The following is a 22,274-nucleotide window of genomic DNA, read 5'->3' as shown; positions in this document are numbered from 1 at the left end:
CTTATATCCAAACCAACGTTCAACACAAACCACTTAAGACCGAAGAAAGTATATAATAACACAGATTTATCTCATATGCGTTTTGTTTGCAACTGTTCAAACATCCAGCGTGGTAACCAATTCAACACCATAACCAATGGCATGCCGGTGCTAACGAGAGCATCCTTTAATGCGTGTATTAATTGAATTAATACTGCTCTGGTTTTACCCTCTATGCGTCTATCACACTGTCGTCACTACTCTGGCTTTACTCTCTGTGCTGTACGTCTATCACACTCTTGTCACTGATCTGGTTTTACTCTTTATGCTGTACGCCTATCGCACTGTCGTCGCTGCTCTGGTTTTACTTTCTATGCTGTGCGTCTATCACTGTCGTCGCTGGTCTGGTTTTACTGTCTATGGTGTATGTCTTTAATCCCATACTATGTGGCTTTGTGTATTAGCACAGAACAGTTTCACATTATACAACGTCACCTCAAAGCCGATAGTGTATCAGCTGTTAACCGTACTAATCGATCTAACGCTTCTGATCAGTAGCTGATGTAACATCATTTACCTACCACAACAAGTACATATATATACTAAATCATCGGCCGATTCTCGTCACAGTAGACCAAAAGGCGGTCTTGTCTGTGATCATAGATCAAGGAAAGCACGCACCTGTACACTTCAAACTAATGCACACAGCAAGGGAACCAAACGGTGGCAGAAGTAAACCAATGTGCTCCAATCAAATGTGTCAAAGCCACCCAGAAAGACATGCAAAACATGCCCAGGCAAGGTGAGGCCGTGTTGTGCATGACAGGGGAATCTCCTCGGTCTATTTTTAACTACCCAGGCACAACTCGATCTTTTATTTACATGTACGACTTGATGAGACCTGCGCTCAAAGTCGTTCGAAGAATTCGATGATCATAATGCAGAGGTGTCCGCCTTACAGAGAGCCCTGAGGGGCGACACCCAGCAAATGAGAACACTGAGACCTGACAACAGCCCCGTCTGAGACATAGTATGGTGAGAGCGTTGTATTAATAAGGCATTCATTACAACAATAACGTCGAGAAATATGCCAGGTCTGCTGTCCCAGCTGTGGCCCTTGCTCCTGGACGCGCTAGTCCTCTATCCCCTGGCCTATGGCGGGCGTGTCCTCGACAGGTTCAAACTGTGTTGTCTTCTGAGGAGAGACGGCTGGATTCCTCACCGTGGTCATATACTGAGGTGTTTACTGTCAACTGTGTTACTCGTGTATGGGTGTGAATGTGTTCTGACTAGTAAGATAGTGATAGACTGGATGAGCGGATACGCCTACAATCTCACAACTAGTCATGACGTGTTATTGTTTGGTAGGAATATAACAAGAGCCATATCCTCTGATGAATTAGGAAATACCAGTTTGCCATTTTCAGTGCAGTACTTTTACAGATCAGCAGGAGAGGATGTTTCATTCGACTGTATGTATCATATAGACCTACATTCAGCAGACAAAAATCCAAACCTGCAATGGCTTATGGTTGATAAGGGTGAGGTTACATTGGTAACTACATCGTCACGACACAGCATCGAAGAGAAAATTAACAACACCGAATTAATTTCTCAGTTGGTTATATTAAATATTACAGAAGAGGATTGTGGCTATTATTCATTTTTTTCAAATGACAAAAGCGTCTGTCATTTTGTACTACGGAAAGCCGATCCCATTTTTACTCGACTTTTTGCGCCTCCGGGATCTGTCCTGAGTGTTGCCATGCGCTACTTATCAGTGGACACTCCGCACTATGACATGCCAAGTCCCCATTACAAAATAAACGGTAAGATTGACCCGGTGCTCCTGCCGGATTCGTCTACTGGCTGCTCGCCAGCACTTAACGCCCTCGTCTCCACAAGCTACGCTGAACAGACAAATTTCAAAACAGATGCAAACGTCATTGTAAATACACTTCTCTCTGGATCTACGTATGATGAAGACCCCGGCGAACTTGACAGACCGTTATATACTGAATTATACCTCAGATTTTGTCTGACCCCGGAGAGATTTGGTCTGTACACTTTTTACATAACTCGAACGTTCTACAATGCTAGCTCCAAGACGTCTGAAACCGCCACATCTGAACATCCGTGGACGATTCTTGTGGAACCACGTCTTCCAGACGGTATAAATTGGTTAATCCCTGGCTATGATTTCATACCAGTTAAGCGAATACAACTCGACATTTCATACAAGGAAATGTATCAAAGTGTCCTCTCTGATGAACATATGTTCGAGAAACAGGCCTCTGTTGTACTTCGAGTTCAGCAGTGTGTTTTCCAGGTCCTGATGCCAGGATTGTGCCTTTTGTGTTTGCATATCTACTGTAAGTACGCTCCCCTTGTGATCTTGCTCTTATGGTCATATCTGATTAAATTTGTCTGCCTGACCCTACCTGTCCGGGCACATATGCCTCAAACACAGCCAGCTATGGCACTTCCACGCTATGATTTATGGATTTTGAGTTCAGAAGATTCTAAATACTGGGTTAATGAACATATCATAGCTCATGTTAAGGACAGGAAACTGCTCCCTTTCTGGGAGGAACTTCTTACCCCTGACAACTTTTATTTGTCTCCCTCTCTTGACGCCTTGGTGAAATCAAAGAAAGTCGTCGTTGTTGCTTCACCAGAGGCACCAGGCGACAGACTGCTTTGTTTCAAGTACGAATGCCTTTTACATAGGGTGGTTGAAGGCTTCTTATCTCCTCATGATATTATGTTGGTCCGCTGGGGAAATGTCGTCTTAGACAACTTCCGGTGTCATAATCGGTTTGAGTTTTTCGACTGGGATAATACTGTTTTCCCTCGTGACGCCTTTGAACTTAAGCTTTCAGAATGGCTGAGTGTGTAAGAAATTAATCCATATATGCCAAAAATGAAGTTGGAAGCTCTCCTGGAAAGGACAATCCATTTTTATAGAAATAATTTCACTCCTAACTACATGAAAATGTACAAGTCATGTTTGTGATTTCTCTTCCAAATTATGTTTTATTATGTGTAATATTTATACTGTGAATTACACCCATAGACATGCATTCATTATTTTGTATTGGATCACATATGATCTGAACTACTTTTTTCCATATTTGTGCCTTCCAGAGAGATTATGGAGAAATGGTTTCGATCAGATGTCATATAGGTCATCAAATATATTCTGATTGATTGCATGGATTTCCCCTAAATGCTCCACAAAGGCTATTCATTGTTAAAGACTTACAGCATGGAATTGTAAACCCAGAGAGGTGACGCCAGTGTGATTATTGGCAAATGGTTACCTTGTCAACTTTGCATTTGGTTGAGAGCGTTGCCAGACATGCTGTTTCTGATTATTTAAAGGTCATTGACCTGTATGATAATCATTGGTTTCACTCAGTACTATGTAAAATGTTCTGGATTTTATATTATATAATAACACGGTTGTCTGATTCTAACTGCATTTTGCGTTTTCTTTTTTGGTGACTGATTTTACAAACGTCCGTCTATATTTGCTTTATTTTGGATGTTCTCATGATCCCTTCGAAAACCATTTACTCTCCATTGGTTCAGCCTTGTTTTCACCACAGTATGGCTGTGATATTGCGGAATAGGCGTTCAGTCTTTTGCATTTTAAATCTTATATATTATAATAGTTTATTCCAAGGTTTCCTCTGGAATATTTGTCATATTCATAAGGCCCGTTCTATCAAGAGAGTGGCACGATGTGCCGGTCCCGTCCCACACCCGTATCCCCATTCCGATATCAGCCGTCAACCAAACTGAACGATCTGAATCGACAATTGCAAGGCCAACTCCTAAAACGACATTCATCACATACCACCAAAGAACTAAGGAGTATGCAAATAGGATAAAATCATGCAAAGAGAAGCAGTCAACAGATTTCAATGATCTTGGAAAGACGCAAGGTATGTTTTAGGCGACAGCGAAATCAGTTGTCAAATCGTGTACCATGCTAGAATAAGCTGTCAATAGCAAAATATATATCTCAGTTGCGCTTTGAGTGCAACTGCTCATCAGTCCAACGTGGCGATCTAATTCAACACGATGAATATACAGCCCGACCCCTGAGTTTTTTTTGAAGATACAATTACGTTGTGAAAATAACGCATTTAACGAGACAAAGAAACCATGACATATTACAAAAAATACTTTGTCCGGTTTCCTGCCACCACAATGCTGGTCGCCGTCGTAAAAATAAAATGTTCTTAAGTACGTTTCTCAATGCTGTCGACTATGCTGTTAGGTTAACACCACTGACCGTTTCCTTCTAACATAATGCTGGCCGCCGTCGTATAAGTGAAATATTCTTGAGTAGGGCGTAAAACACCAGTCAACAATGTGTTTTTTTCTGGTTCTGATACATAGTTTGTGTCTTGTGGGTTGGTATATCTACAGTAAGCAACAACCCCGCTCCCCCCGTGTGATCTTGCTGCTATTGTCATATCCGCTTAAGATTGTCTCCCTGACCCTACCTGTCTGTGCACATATTCCTCAAACGCAGCCAGCTAAGACACTTTCAGGCTATGATTTATGGATTTTGAGCTCAGCAGATTCTAAATACTGGGTTAACGAACATATTATAGCTCATGCCAGAGAACAGCATCTACTCGCTTTCTGAGAGGAACTTCTTACCTCTGACTTTCCCTTGATCCCCTTGCGAAAGTTGAATTGAATGGCATGCCTATCGTATCGACTGTCTTCCACTACATCACAGAAAACTGATGACCCTTCTCTCTTACAAATTACTTTACTTACTTATTTATTTTGAGGAGTTGTGTGTTGGGTAGTTTCGGATGTGAGTCTTGTTATTACCTTTGAACAACCCATTGTGGTTAAGGAGTAGCAAAGGAATGTCGGATTTGAAAGGATATGATTCATGAAACCTCCATGAAGCCGGTCTGTCAGTAAAACTTCAGCATCAGCATCCAGATTTTAAAATATCTGTATTGATCAATAGTGGTGAAAAAGAAACCATTCCGGAAAATTTTACAACCTGTTAAATAACAAGGTTTATGCTTTTGGACAGTGTAAGACGAGTAATTTATACCACGCTTCTTAACGCAACAGACATTCATAATGAGAGATACGTTAAGAAATAGTTCCTTAAAGAAAAGGAATCATGGTACACCAAAGTGTGGGTCTAGAAGTGTATTGTGATTAATAAAGGGACATAACTCTGTAATGTACACTTGCATGTATAGTCCACAACCCAACAGTACTCGTCAGCCTACATCCACGAGGGGAACGGAAGTACATCCACCAGGAGAACGGACATCCATCAGGAGGACGGTGTAGTGCGCATGACCATGGCGCGAAATGTAAAGTAGTGGGATATAGTTACACATTTGTGTTCACTAAAAGACATACGGATTATATCACTGTATATCTCATACTATTAACTTAAATTTTATTTACTACAGGGCTTCTCCAAAATAATCGAACTATAGACAACAGATGATGAATAAGACAAGGTATCTTATAAATTATCGGTATAAATTATCGAACTATCGAAGACAGATGATGAATAAGACAAGGTATTCTATATCATAAGGACCCAACAGCCCACGGCCTCTCCACACCCGTTGTCCCGACACGGGGTTCATAGGCCTGTAGGACTGTACAGTATACAGGTACTTGGCAAGACGGTGGTTTTCCCCCGGTATCTATATAAAATGTGCCTAATTTACCTTCATATAGGTATAAAGTACAACATCCATGAGGAGGATGGTGGCTAATTTAACTTCCTGCAGGTATAGAGTACAGCATCCATGAGGAGGACAGTGGCTAATTTACCTTCCTGAAGGTATCAGGTACAACATCCACCAGGTGGACGGTGGCTAATTTACCTTCCTACTGTTATAAGGTACAACATCCACGAGGAGGACGGTGACTAATTTACCATTCTGCAGGTGTAAAGTACAACATCCACGAGGAGGACGGTGGCTAATTTACCTTCCTCCAGGTATCATGTACAACATCCACGAGGAGGACGGTGGCTAATTTACCTTTCTGCAGGTGTAAAGTACAACATCCACGAGGAGAACGGTGACTAATTTACCTTTCTGCAGGTGTAAAGTACAACATCCACGAGGAGGACGGTGGCTAATTTACCTTCCTCCAGGTATCATGTACAACATCCACGAGGAGGACGGTGGCTAATTTACCTTTCTGCAGGTGTAAAGTACAACATCCACGAGGAGGACGGTGGCTAATTTACCTTTCTGCAGGTGTAAAGTACAACATCCACGAGGAGGACAGTGGCTAATTTACCATTCTGCAGGTGTGAAGTACAACATCCATGAGGAGGACGGTGGCTAATTTACCTTTCTTCAGGTGTAAAGTACAACATCCATGAGGAGGACGGTGGCTAATTTACCTTTCTGCAGGTCTGAAGTACAACATCCATGAGGAGGACGGTGACTAATTTACCTTTCTGCAGGTATCAGGTACAACATCCACAAAAAGGACAGTGGCTAATTTACCTTTCTGCAGGTGTGAAGTACAACATCCATGAGGAGGACGGTGGATAATTCATGTTCCTGCAGGTGTAAAGTACAACATCCACGAGGAGGACGGTGACAAATTTACCTTTCTGCAGGTGTAAAGTACAACATCCACGAGAAGGACAATGACTAATTTACCCTTCTGCAGGTGTAAAGTACAACATCCATGAGGAGGACGTTGGCTAGTTTACTTTCCTATAGGTATAAAGTACAACATCCACGAGAAGAACGGTGGCTAATTTACCTTTCTGCGGGTGTAAAGTACAACATCCATGAGGAGGACGGTGACTAATTTACCTTTCTGTAGGTGTAGAGTACAACATCCATGAGGAGGACGGTGGCTAATTTACCATTCTGCAGGTGTGAAGTACAACATCCATGAAGAGGACAGTGGCTAATTTACCTTTCAGCAGGTGTGAAGTACAACATCCACGAGGAGGACGGTGGCTAATTTACCTTTCTGCAGGTGTGAAGTACAATTTCCATGAGGAGGACGGTGGCTAATTTACCTTTCTGCAGGTGTAAAGTACAACATCCACGAGGAAGACGGTGACTAATTTACTTTCCTGCAGGTGTAAAGTACAATATCCACGAGGAGGACGGTGGCTAATTTACCTTCCTCCAGGTATCATGTACAACATCCACGAGGAGGACGGTGGCTAATTTACCTTTCTGCAGGTGTAAAGTACAACATCCACGAGGAGGACGGTGGCTAATTTACCTTTCTGCAGGTGTAAAGTACAACATCCACGAGGAGGACAGTGGCTAATTTACCATTCTGCAGGTGTGAAGTACAACATCCATGAGGAGGACGGTGGCTAATTTACCTTTCTTCAGGTGTAAAGTACAACATCCATGAGGAGGACGGTGGCTAATTTACCTTTCTGCAGGTGTAAAGTACAACATCCATGAGGAGGACGGTGACTAATTTACCTTTCTGCAGGTATCAGGTACAACATCCACAAAAAGGACAGTGGCTAATTTACCTTTCTGCAGGTGTGAAGTACAACATCCATGAGGAGGACGGTGGATAATTCATGTTCCTGCAGGTGTAAAGTACAACATCCACGAGGAGGACGGTGACAAATTTACCTTTCTGCAGGTGTAAAGTACAACATCCACGAGAAGGACAATGACTAATTTACCCTTCTGCAGGTGTAAAGTACAACATCCATGAGGAGGACGTTGGCTAGTTTACTTTCCTATAGGTATAAAGTACAACATCCACGAGAAGAACGGTGGCTAATTTACCTTTCTGCAGGTGTGAAGTACAACATCCATGAAGAGGACAGTGGCTAATTTACCTTTCAGCAGGTGTGAAGTACAACATCCACGAGGAGGACGGTGGCTAATTTACCTTTCTGCAGGTTTTGAAGTACAATTTCCATGAGGAGGACGGTGGCTAATTTACCTTTTTGCAGGTGTAAAGTACAACATCCACGAGGAGGACGGTGACTAATTTACTTTCCTGCAGGTGTAAAGTACAATATCCACGAGGAGGACGGTGGCTAATTTACCTTTCTGCAGGTATAAAGTACAACATCCATGAGGAGGACGGTGACTAATTTACCTTTCTGCAGGTGTAAAGTACAACATCCATGAGGAGGACGTTGGCTAGTTTACTTTCCTATAGGTATAAAGTACAACATCCACGAGAAGGACGGTGACTAATTTACCTTCCCACAGGTGTCAGGAACAACACCCACGAGGGGGGCGGTGGGTAATTTACCTTCCTGCAGGTATAAAGTACAACATCCACGAGGAGGACAGTGGCTAATTTACCTTCCTCCAGGTATCAGGAACAACATCCACGAGGAGGACGGTGGATGCTTTACCTTCATATAGTTATAAAGTACAACATCCACGAGGAGGGCGGTGGCTAATTTACCTGCCTATAGGTATAAAGTACAACATCCACAAGGAGGACGGTGGCTAATTCACATCCCTATATGTATAAAGTACAACATCCACGAGGAGGACGGTGGCTAATTTACCTTTCTGCAGGTGTGAAGTACAACATCCATGAGGAGGACGGTGACTAATTTACCTTTCTGCAGGTGTAAAGTACAACATCCATGAGGAGGACGTTGGCTAGTTTACTTTCCTATAGGTATAAAGTACAACATCCACGAGGAGGACGGTGACTAATTTACCTTCCTACAGGTATCAGGAACAACATCCACGAGGAGGACAGTGGCTAATTTACCTTCCTCCAGGTATCAGGAACAACATCCACGAGGAGGACGGTGGATGCTTTACCTTCATATAGTTATAAAGTACAACATCCACGAGGAGGGCGATGGCTAATTTACCTGCCTATAGGTATAAAGTACAACATCCACAAGGAGGACGGTGGCTAATTCACATCCCTATATGTATAAAGTACAACATCCACGAGGAGGACGGTGGCTAATTTACCATTCTGCAGGTGTGAAGTACAACATCCATGAAGAGGACAGTGGTTAATTTACCTTTCAGCAGGTGTGAAGTACAACATCCATGAGGAGGACGGTGGCTAATTTACCCTTCTGCAGGTGTAAAGTACAACATCCACGAGGAGGACGGTGACTAATTTACTTTTCTGCAGGTGTAAAGTACAACATTCACGAGGAGGACGGTGGCAAATTTACCTTTCTGCAGGTGTAAAGTACAACATCCATGAGGAGGACGTTGGCTAGTTTACTTTCCTATAGGTATAAAGTACAACATCCACCAGGAGGACGGTGACTAATTTACCTTCCTACAGGTATCAGGAACAACATCCACGAGGAGGACGGTGGGTAATTTACCTTCCTACAGGTATCAGGAACAACATCCACGAGGAGGACGGTGGGTAATTTACCTTCCTGCAGGTATAAAGTACAACATCCAGGAGGAGGACGATGGCTAATTTACCTTCCTCCAGGTATCAGGAACAACATCCACGAGGAGGACGGTGGATGCTTTACCGTCATATAGTTATAAAGTACAACTTCCACGAGGAGGACGGTGGCTAATTTACCTGCCTATAGGTATAAAGTACAACATCCACAAGAAGGACTGTGGCTAATTTACATCCCTATATGTATAAAGTACAACATCCACGAGGAGGACGGTGGCTAATTTACCTTCCTGCAGGTATAAAGTACAAAATCCATGAGGAGGACGTTGGCTAGTTTTCTTTCTTATAGGTATAAGGTACAACATCCACGAGGAGGACGGTGGGTAATTTACCTTTCTGCAGGTGTGAAGTACAACATCCATGAGGAGGACGGTGGCTAATTTACCTTCCTGCAGGTGTAAAGTACAACATCCACGAGGAGGATGGTGACTAATTTACCTTTCTGCAGGTGTATAGTACAACATCCACGACAAGGACGGTGATTAATTTACCTTTCTGCAGGTGTAAAGTACAACATCCATGAGGAGGACGTTGGCTAGTTTACTTTCATATAGGTATAAGGTACGACATCCTCGAGGAGGACGGTGGATGCTTTACCTTCATATAGTTATAAAGTACAACTTCCAAGAGGAGGACGGTGGCTAATTTACCTGCCTATAGGTATAAAGTACAACATCCACAAAGAGGACGGTGGCTAATTTACATCCCTATATGTATAAAGTACAACATCCACGAGGAGGACGGTGGGTAATTTACCTTCCTGCAGGTATAAAGTACAAAATCGACGAGGAGGACGGTGGCTAATTTATGTTCCTGCAGGTATAAACTACAACATCCACGAGGCTATAGCTATAAAGTACAACATCCACGAGGAGGACGGTGGCTAATTTACATCCATATAGGTATAAGGTACCACATCTACGAGGAGGACGGTGGCTAATTTACATCCCTGTAGGTTTAAAGTACAACATCCATGAGGACGACGGTGGCTGATTTACCTCCCCGTAGGTATAAAGTACAACATCCACGAGGAGGACGGTGGCTAATTTACATCCCTATGGGTTTAAAGTACAAAATCCATGATGAGGACGGTGGCTAATTTACATTCCTGCAGGTATAAAGTACAACATCCATACGGAGGACGGTGGTTAATTGACGTTCCTAAAGTTATCAGGTACAAAACCCACGAGGAGGACGGTGACTAATTTACCATCCTTTTTCTCCGCAGATGGGAAAAGCCCAACACGAACGAGGACAAACCGAGTTTGCCTTTCTCTACATGTACGTAGATGAGAAAGTTTTCACAGAGCCTTAGAATATAATCCTCGAATCATCCAATATGAGAAATCCAGTGACCACCAATTCCGAACAGTTGAATAAAAAAGTCAACAAACACATTTTAGTTTAAATATATGTATTTTAAGGAGCCCTGTCGCAGTGCCATAACCCACCGCCCATGGAGAGTTTGCCAACAGAAACTTTAATTCAACAAGTTCCTTTCCCTAAAAATGGTCACAGCATTGTATTCATCCGGTTTGCAAAAACCTTTACAGAAAAACTATTATAAACTGAAGAACGCTTTACTGAGATGTACGGATAAAAGTTGTGTTTCATTACATATGCTGCAGTACCCTAGGCAAGTTTATTAGTGTATTAACTCTCTTGTACATTCTAAGATTCTATACATGTGTAAGTGAAGCAATGAATGGTATGGAGGTGGAATGGAAAATACATTATAGGTGTAGGCTATATGTACAGGGCATATAGCCATGATACAATGGTAACAATGATATAAAATACACATTGTCAACTCATCAGTCATCTATTATTTACACACACAGCATGCCATTTACGACTCGGTACGGCTGATTAAGCGGTGTGCTCTTAATTGTTCACTTTTTTTAAGTGCCGTGTGTAACGATGAATGTTCAGTTTGACAGCATCTTCGTCTTGCTTCTGGTAAAGATATGTGCAGTTTGTTGGATACAAGCAGTGCGACTACATCCCGAACCAAAGCTTCCTTACATCTCCTATTCCTGACTGTCCCTTCGTACCTACAAAGAAAAAAATGTGAACAGAATGCAATCCTGTTAAAGGCTTCCTATTTCATTTGTAAAAGACTGAAATCTGGAAATGTATATATATTGCTACTAATTAAACATATATGCCTGCACACTTTTTAGCAAGTCATGCGCGGAACAAAATTATGAAATTATAATGATAAATAATTAAACACACATCTACATGTAAATGACTACTTGATGACTGCAATATTCTTAGTTACTTTCCTCCTTTTTTATGGCTTTAGCCTTGTCAAATGTTTATACACATTTGAACTGTCTGTATATAGATAACTTGAAAGCTGGAAAGCCATTCCGATACTACTCCATGCATAACTGGAGCCAAAATAGCCATATCTAATTATACCAAAAAATAAAAACACACAGATAAAACACAAGGTAAATACAAACCCATCCACATTTAAAATCTTCTGAATTGGCTCGGTTCCTGGTAGCTGGACTAGCTTGTGTACAAATCCAGATGTGGCGGGGCGCCTGAAGCAATGTTTCACACAACAATATAATCACACAGTGAAAGATAATCATGGCCTATTTCCAATGCACATATACAGACAAAGTATACAAAAGCATATGCAGATTGTTTCGCATAATTTAATCACGCTCCATGTAAGCAGCAATGAATCCGTCACTTTCTTCTTCACTCTTGGACCAAAATAACAGAACATCCCAGATCTGTACTGTAACAAAAAACCCTTATAGGCATGATTATTTGAAACGTGCATGGAGAAGACCGATTACTGGCAACCACCCTACCTACATGTACCTATACGTACCGTTTGTCCCTAAGCTTCAATTTGAAGAACTTTTTTTCCACATAGGCTTCGAGATATGTATAAGCCTAAAAGAGAAAATCTTATTAAGTACCATACGCATACCCATTCGAAATAACACCCAGAATGACCATAATTTACTCACAAAACATTTACAAAATTCCAAAGTCTCGCAGCGTTGTTTTTGGTACGTAAAACATATATAAATATAGTAACACGGCTTTTTCCATACAAAGGGTATTTTCAGTACATATAAATCAAGCTAAGCGAAAAAGTCAATATCAGTTTATAAACAATTTATACACCGAAATCACACTTTTACGTACCAAGTCCAAGACATAACCGAAACCAAAGCCCTTTAGAAATTCCCTTCTCGAATTTGTCAAGAAAATCTCCAGCTCAGAGCTCTCGGACCTAGATAAACACATAATCATGTATACAGTTGTACGAGGAAGGGGGTTAGGAGAAGCTATCAATATAACACAGTGAAACACTCTAAAACACTCGTTTTAGATACATAATAATATATCCCGGGCGATGAAGTGCATGAGGATCTTTATGAAAATCACATGCTACCATCAAGTGTGGCTGTATGATGTGAAAGAATACATTAAACTATATGTCATGTAACAAATTAATTATTTGTATCGCAGCAACTATTCTTCAAATAGCAGCGAAATCTTTCGAGTTTGTGTGATATGAATGTACAGTGGTGCTGGCACGCCACTATAGAAGAATAGGGGAAAGACAGAAATGATCATATGTTTAAAACTACTGTATATAGTCAAATACAAGGGTCAATTAAATACACTGTGTCTGTAAATTATAATTGCGCAGAAAAATGTGTAGGTATTCCTAAGCTAATTGTTGTTCACACCAGTCACTGTGCGAAACGCCAGAAAGCGCCTACACATATGAGGAAATATAGAAAAATATGTAAAAGACAAAGAAAATAAATGAAGTGTACAGATTTAAGCTATACATACCACTTTGAACCTCTGTCTGTCAACAAGCCTTCCACATACTGGTCGATCACATCAACCTGAAATATCAACATTATGCGGCATATATATATACAATCCAAACTTTGTGTTTAAGTCAGTTAAAAATCAAAAAATTGTCAGACACAGTTTAATGGTATTTTTCTACTGATGCTGAATACTTGAGGCTCAGACCCACCTGTTATTTCTAAACATTTTGAGTATATGCCTCAATGTCACCTGGGGCCTTCATGGCTCAGTCGGTTAGCGCGCTAGCGCAGCGTAATGGCCTAGGAGTCTCTCACCAATGCGGTCGCTGTGGGTTCAAGTCCAGCTCATGCTGGCTTCCTCTCCGGCCGTACGTGGGAAGGTCTGTCAGCAACCTGCGGATGGTCGTGGGTTTCTCCCGGGCTCTGCCCGGTTTCCTCCCACCATAATGCTGGCCGCCGTCGTATAAGTGAAATATTCTTGAGTACGGCGTAAAACACCAATCAAATAAACAAATCAATGTCACCTGCATGACAACTGCTCCCTTATCCATACCTGTGAAATGACATCAGATACACAAATAAACATGTTGGAATCCTGCTCCTGATTGTTGAGTTCCTCGTCCGCAAATGGAATAATCCTGGACACTTGTAAGTTTTCTGACGAAAACCTACAGAAATCAAGACATCACAAAAGTTGTATCTTTCTTGAAAACATACGAGAAATGACTGCAACACTTATCAAAATCGACGCCCACATCGTTACACATTCTAAAGCAAAACGTATCGGAAAGAATGTGTTCAAGACAAAGACCTTAACCCTAAGACATGCAACAATGTTCAGTCATGCCCAGCATTTGTCGCCCCAAGCACCACAGTGCAGATATACACGAGTATAATATTCAATTCAGATTTGAAATGCATTTCCTTAATTAGTGTTCTCTTTGAGAATAATTATCCTTCAACATGACGTGCAATGGAAATGCCGTGAAGAACTGTGTTCAGTTAGATGGCAAAGAACGGCACGTTTACCTACAAAAATAAACACGTCTTTTGAACATTGTGATAATTTAGTTATTTATTTCAATGGTGTTTTACGCCTCAAAAACAGCTCAATTTACAGCCCATGTGATGGCGGTCAATTTTATGGACATATGTGCATGGACTGTAATATATAGCGCAGACTTAAAGCCTAATTAGATTGCTCGCACAGTGAAGCCTTTGGAAAGAAGTTTAAACCCGTGCAGAGCTGATCCAATTTCTTGTGTGAATATATACAGTGTAATTTGACAAATAGATTATGAATCTGGCTTTGCTTTTGTTCTAGCTTTGTTCTAGCTTAAAAAGTTTGACCACAATTTACCTACTGTTCATGCATTAGGCATAAATAGCTAACCAAGAATGTGGCTTTGTTTTGGTTCTTAAGAAGTTTTCGCTTTTAGGCACACTTTATTCTGATTTTTGAGACACGATGCGAAAAGCAGTAATGGTGCAATGCTGAAAGTTGGTCAGCAGGACAAATTGTGCTCTTCTCTCGTATCAAATTGTTACAGATGAATAGTTTTCCAGTGATTGGCATTAAAATTTTTGCCACCGTTCATGCATTATGTAAGAAAAACATCTGTTGGCTTTCGAGTTACGTATAGCGCAGCGGGAGCGTTCTTTACATTGTGTGGTATTAAAACATACACGCCAAATGACTAATCTGTTGGTCTAATAGAGAGAATATGTACACAAACACTACACAACTACTATTCACATGAGGCCATTGAGTAGAAGTTCTATTGCAGGCATAGATGATCTGATCTCTTTGTGTTAGTTATTTTTTCCCTTGCAAATTAGACACTTGCATTTGCCCGACCGGAAGTTGATGGCATCTTTTTGTTTTACATCCATCTCCAGGGGCCAATCACGAAAATAAGATCTGTAAGTTTAGATTTGCTTTGATACCTATTTTACTCTGCCTCATCAGTGGAAGAATATTTTAAATTGGCGTCACCTACAGAGCCGATAAATCTGCATATACGTCTGGATGACCACTAGGAGTATACATTTCGAAAACAGATGTAGAAAAATAATTTAAGAACATACCATCTCATTGACAGGGAATGTATCTATTTTTTTAACATGAAAAGTTAATCAAAAAGCTCGCCTATCATATAAAGCCGCAGACGATAACTATATATGTACACAGTATTTTAGATGAATGAAACGTATTGATGCTTAATTTTACGTACCGTTTTGTCCCTCAACGCGTGCTTTCCAGTGTACAGCTCTCAAATGGTTCTCTACTTTCTTCTTCCTTGTTGGCTTGAACTTTGACGGTGGACATAACGGACAATGGAATGAAATATAGTCTCCTTTACAACAATCCTTGCAACTTTTTACACAACTTAACAATTCATCCACAGACTGAATCACGACAGGTTGGTGTGCTGTCATTGTTACATTGAGGCGTCCAGAAATAAACTCGTCGGAAAAGTGGAAAGCTTTTATAAAAGCTATGTACTACATTAGCCAAACTGCAAAGCTAACAAGTCACCCTGAGATAGTATTACTTCAGCAGACATGCGATGGGAAACTGTGTTTACAAACACACCGCCACCTCGGGTTTCCACGGTCCAGACACACGAAAGTTACCCATAAATTTGTTTTGTTTAGACATTGTGGCAAGTGATGCACGGAGGTATAAAAGTGTAGAAAGAGCAGGCCTATATACTGAATGTTCTTAGAAACTCCAGTTTTTAACTTTAACTGAAAATGTTTTATCTTATAATCGAATTAGAAAATCATTTATACCTCTATCAACATCGAGTTTTTCCAAATATTGTATTGTTTTGGCGTCCGAAAAACATAAACAAACTCGTACGTGATAGAACTCGTTAATTTTCCTGGAAATAACTCTCCACCGTCGAATTCCAAGTAAATTGGGATTAGGAGACATGAAGATCATTCATGTGAGACAACATGTCCATATGAACAAAATAAAATAGTCCTACTTAATTTCTAAGATGAAGATATTGGTCCGAAGTACATTTTAAATTCTTCAACCATAACAAAAGTTATCACGACACTGCAGATATGACTTTGAAGCACTATAGTAGGCCCAATGTGCTAGGTAGTACAAATGAAATGGTATTTGCTTGACATACTTCCTTTTCAGCCATTTCATGAGGATTTCATTCATTGCATGAATAAAATCAAAGCGCTATTCAAAAAGCCCGACCCCAATTCATATTGTATTATACATGGATCTTCCGCTGCTTGGTTGTCGGGCAGGGAAAGGCAAATTTTAATGCGAATTGAGTTACATAATTACATTGACGGTATATTTACATACACCTGTATTGTTGCATTCTTTTGCCTGTACACATATTTGTTAAGAAATATTTTGTGATGTGTGGATTTTTATGATTCTGATCATTTTTATTTTTTAAAACTTAATAATAGTAGTAATAAATGCATCTTGCATACCAATTCTGGGTATGAGAAAGTTATAGCTGACAGATTTCCTTGACAAGGAGATAAGTCTGAATTCCTTTTTAAGTCTGAGGACTATAATGTCTTTCTAAAAATTCCACCGTGCTTTGCTGGGCTAGGATGTTATATACATTACGTTGTGAATAAACAAACCATGTGTCCTAAAGAGAGGATGGCGTTAAACAATAATCAAATAAATAAATGCATAAATAAAGCAAGTAACTTTATGGTAGCGCGACATATGAAAACCCTATGGAGACGCCTAATTTAGTTTCAAGTTAAATGTTTTCACTTAGAGAATTCAGGAGCAATAAAGCGGGCGGTCACTTGTCCACCAGTGAAATCTGATATATGTGGATGTAAGCTTCTAACAAAATAAACTGGGTCATGCATGAAAGTCAGAGGTCAGACACACAGAATTTAGACGCTTGAACCTTTCTCTGCCATAAGAGGAAGTAATGTGTGGGGTGTGTTAAGAGGCAAACTCTGAAAAACTTACTTGATATCTTTGGCAAAATAAGCTTTCTTAAATATTAAATGTTTTTCGCACTTTACAAATTATGGTCTCAAGCTACATATGTGTATTTTTGGGGTTATAAATAAGGCTATACAACAGCAGCAAACACCTTGTTTGTCCTTATCAAGGAACTGAGCGTAACAATTCGCCAGGCTTTATATCTCTGCAAGTTTTTACATACTAATTAAATGGCCATTGAACGTTAATTGACAACAAGAGCGCTGTGAACAGCTATGCACAGGCAGAGATCAAAAGGGATTACAACATTAAGCGTCAGAAGTTTACTGTACACAGAATAAAGCAATAATAATAATCATTTACATAAAACATATAACATTTCTAAGTAACAATAAACAACCTATGGTTAATTACCACACAAGTGTGATCAGGCTGGCGAAGAGCTATTGTATAACTTATAGGACTTCCATTCAAATCGGGCTAATACTTAGTTTTAAAAAAGTTTCCTAAACATGTAACAAACCCTGGTATCCATCACCTTACACACATACTTATACATTATATGCTATATATATTTCTCAGATATAAACAAGGCAACAGTCCTCCGCATATAGATTTTAGCTGTACCAAAACGACATATAACTTATCTATTGTCCTCATAAGTGTGTGTCAATCAATCAGTTAAATCTTTATTAGAAGTTAATTTGGCAATCATCAATGTTGTACTGCATACCTGAAGGATGGAAAACTTTATACCTATAAAGGTTGAAGTTTATACCTATAGGAAGGTAAATCAGCCACCGTCCTTCTCATGGATGTTGTAATCTATAGCTATAGGAAGGTAAACTGGTCACCGTCCTCCTCGTGGATGTTGAATTTTATACATGTAGAAAGGTTAATTAGCCACTCTCCTTCTCGTGGATGTTGTACTTTATAACTATAGGAAGATAAATTTTCCACCGTCCTCCTCGTGGATGTGGTACCTTATTCGTATGGGAAAGCAACTTAACCACCGTCTTCCTCATGGATGTTGTACTTTATACCAGTAGCAATGATGTAAATTAGCCACCGTCCTCCTCATGGATGTTGTACCTCATGCTTACATGGAGGTAAGTTAGCCACCGTCCTCCTCGTGGATGTTGAACCTTATACCTACATGGAGGTAAATTAGCCACCGTCCTCCTCGTGGATGTTGTACTTTATACCAGTAGGAAGATAAATTAGGCACAGTCCTCCTCGTGGATGTTATACCTGACACCTCCAGAAAGGTAAACTAGCCAACGTTCCCTTCGTGGATGTTGTACTTTACACCTGAGGAAAGGTAAATTAGCCACCGTCCTCTTTGTGGATGTTGTACTTAATACCTGCAGGAAGGTAAATTAGCCACCGTCTTCATCGTGGATGTTGTACCTTATACCTATGGGAAAGCAAATTAGCCACCGTCCTCTGTGTGGATGTTGTACCACATGCCTACATGGAGGAAAGTTAGCCCCCGTCCTCCTCGTGGATGTTGTATCTTATACTTATATGAAGGTAAATTAGCCACCGTCCTCCTCGTGGATGTTGTACCTCATGCTTACATGCAGGTAAGTTAGCCACCGTCCTCCTCGTGGATGTTGTACCTTATGCCTACATGGAGGTAAATTAGCCACCGTCCTCCTTATGGATGTTGTACTTTATACCTATATGAAGTTAAATTAGCCACCGTCCTCCTCGTGGATGTTGTACTTTATGGCTAATGGAAGGTAAATTAGCCACCGTCCTCCTCGTGGATGTTGTACTTTATACCTAAATGAAGGTAAATTAGCCACCGTCCTCCTCGTGGATGTTGTACCTCATGCTTACATGCAGGTAAGTTAGCCACCGTCCTCCTCGTGGATGTTGTACCTTATACCTACATGGAGGTAAATTAGCCACCGTCCTCCTCGTGGATGTTGTACTTTATACCAGTAGGAAGGTAAATTAGGCACATTTCTCCTCGTGGATGTTATACCTGACACCTCCAGAAAGGTAAACTAGCCAACGTTCCCTTCGTGGATGTTGTACTTTACACCTGAGGAAAGGTAAATTAGCCACCGTCCTCTTTGTGGATGTTGTACTTAATACCTGCAGGAAGGTAAATTGGCCACCGTCCTCCTCATGGATGTTGTACTTTATACCTACATGAAGGTAAATTAGCCACCGTCCTCCTCGTGGATGTTGTACCTCATGCTTACATGCAGGTAAGTTAGCCACCGTCCTCCTCGTGGATGTTGTACCTTAAGCCTACATGGAGGTAAATTAGCCACCGTCCTTCTTATGGATGTTGTACTTTATACCTATATGAAGGTAAATTAGCCACCGTCCTCCTCGTGGATGTTGTACCTTATACCTACATGGAGGTAAATTAGCCACCGTCCTCCTTATGGATGTTGTACTTTATACCTATATGAAGGTAAATTAGCCACCGTCCTCCTCGTGGATGTTGTACTTTATAACTATATGAAGGTAAATTAGCCACCGTCCTCATCGTGGATGTTGTACCTTATACCTATGGGAAAGCAAATTAGCCACCGTCCTCCTCATGGATGTTGTACTTTATACCAGTAGGAAGGTAAATTAGGCACAATCCTCCTCGTGGATGTTATACCTGACACCTCCAGAAATGTAAACTAGCCAACGTTCCCTTCGTGGATGTTGTACTTTACACCTGAGGAAAGGTAAATTAGCCACCGTCCTCTTTGTGGATGTTGTACCTGATACCTGCAGGAAGGTAAATTGGCCACCATCCTCCTTATGGATGTTGTACTTTATACCTATAGTAAGGTAAATTAGCCTCCGTGTTCTTTGTAGATGTTGTACCTGATACCTGCAGGAAGGTAAACTGGTCACCGTCCTCCTCATGGATGTTGTACCTTATACCTGCAGGAAGGTAAATTAGCCACCGTCCTCCTCGTGGATGTTGTACTTTATGGCTATAGGAAGGTAAATTAGCCACCGTCCTCCTCGTGGATGTTGTACCTTATACCTACATGGAGGTAAATTAGCCACCGTCCTCCTCGTGGATGTTGTACTTTATACCAGTAGGAAGGTAAATTAGGCACAGTCCTCCTCGTGGATGTTATACCTGACACCTCCAGAAAGGTAAACTAGCCAACGTTCCCTTCGTGGATGTTGTACTTTACACCTGAGGAAAGGTAAATTAGCCACCGTCCTCTTTGTGGATGTTGTACTTAATACCTGCAGGAAGGTAAATTAGCCACCGTCCTCCTCATGGATGTTGTACTTTATACCTACATGAAGGTAAATTAGCCACCGTCCTCCTCGTGGATGTTGTACCTCATGCTTACATGCAGGTAAGTTAGCCACCGTCCTCCTCGTGGATGTTGTACCTTATGCCTACATGGAGGTAAATTAGCCACCGTCCTTCTTATGGATGTTGTACTTTATACCTATATGAAGGTAAATTAGCCACCGTCCTCCTCGTGGATGTTGTACTTTATACCTATATGAAGGTAAATTAGCCACCGTCCTCCTCATGGATGTTGTACCTTATATCTATATGAAGTTAAATTAGCCACCGTCCTCCTCGTGGATGTTGTACTTGATACCTGCAGTAAGGTAAAGTAGCCACCGTCCTCCTCGTGGAGGTTCTACCTGATACCTATAGGAAGGTAAACTAGCAACCGTCCTCCTCGTGGATGTTGTACTTTATGGCTATAGGAAGGTAAATTAGCCACCGTCCTCCTCGTGGATGTTGTACTTTATACCTATATGAGGGTAAATTAGCCACCGTCCTCCTCGTGGATGTTGTACCTTTTACCAGGAGGAAGGTAAATTAGCCACTGTCCTTCTCGTCGATGTTGTATCTTATGCCAGTAGGAAGGTAAATTAGCCACCGTCCTCCTCGTGGATGTTATACTTTATACCTATGGGGAGGTGAACTAGGCAAGGTCCTCCTCGTGGATCTTTAATATTTTTTCTTCAAGTTAGTGATGGAGGACTATTAGGTTACTAATTAACAATGACACATTAGAGAAGGTCTTCAGGGTTACAGTAATGTCTGTGTTTTCGGATAATAAGGGGTTTAAAATGTTGAGAATTTATCTGCTCGGCTATAGGCCTATATAAATATACAGGCCTATAGTCTCGTACCTTGCCCAATTATTCGTAAACGAACAAGTTACTTGTTCCGTTCTGCTCATGGATGTCCGTTCTCCTCGTGGACGTTCTCCTCGTGGATGGCGGCTGCCCAGTGCTACTCATTTATTTACCATGTATACACAAGGTACGAGTTTGGTTTTACTTGATCAAAAATGAATTTAACGCTGCCGTAAAATATGACTTTGTTATCTGAGCCGCTCCAACAGAATTTGACTAAGCATTTCTCTGATTAAAACGTACACTCTTAAAAATGAAAGTTGCGGAAGTCGTCTGTAAAACCAAGTGTCTTTACAGGTTTAACAGGACATAGTTGAGGTGACATAGTTTTCCATTTTCTTAACACAAAAAGAGTACATATTTACATTTATCTTGCATTCTTAGTGAACTAAACAGAAATATATAGGAGACAAAGTTTATAGATGAGAGTTTAGGATGTTAACCTTTCAAATCTGATGACATTAGGGACTGCAGACTGAAAGTAGGTCATCGTCATAAGGTATGTTTGGGATATTGACGAATAGCGGGATTTGAAACCATCAACATGGCAGACCTAACAGACGTGGTTCTGGAGGCAGTAGACAAGAATGGCGGTGTAGAAACGCTGGAGCTGGCTTCCCAGTTGTCGGTTGATCATCAAAAAATTGTGGGAGCTGTCAAGAGTTTACAGTCTTTAGGAGATGTAAGTTACACAGCATATTATCACGTATTTAACTTGATATGTCAACACGTTGAAGCCAGTGTATGTCAACACGTGGAAGCCGGTGTCTGATGAAATCACTTTCTTAGAAAAACACCACTGATATGACACCCCACCCAGTCACATTATGCTGACACTGGGCCAACCAACCCTGTTTCCTGGTTCTAACTTCTCAGTGCTGATCGCCAAGTGAGGGATATTTTATCTAAACATGTGATTGTGCCTATTTTAGTTGCTGAGTGGGGTAACTCAT

General features: G+C 40.9%; 1 protein-coding gene across 1 annotated transcript in view; it reads left to right on the top strand.

Annotated features, from left to right (window-relative positions):
- Positions 1-21,865: 21,865 nt before the first annotated feature.
- LOC135476438 (Na(+)/citrate cotransporter-like) overlaps positions 21,866-22,274 on the top strand; it is a 15,607-nt gene continuing 15,198 nt past the window's right edge. The window contains exon 1 of the mRNA XM_064756464.1: positions 21,866-22,003. Within this exon, the coding sequence (XP_064612534.1) occupies positions 21,866-22,003 (138 nt within the window). The remainder of the gene's footprint in view (positions 22,004-22,274) is intronic.

Source organism: Liolophura sinensis, chromosome 10, assembly GCF_032854445.1.
Source record: "Liolophura sinensis isolate JHLJ2023 chromosome 10, CUHK_Ljap_v2, whole genome shotgun sequence".
Lineage (NCBI taxonomy): Eukaryota > Metazoa > Mollusca > Polyplacophora > Chitonida > Chitonidae > Liolophura > Liolophura sinensis.
This window is presented reverse-complemented; position numbering and strand designations above follow the sequence as displayed.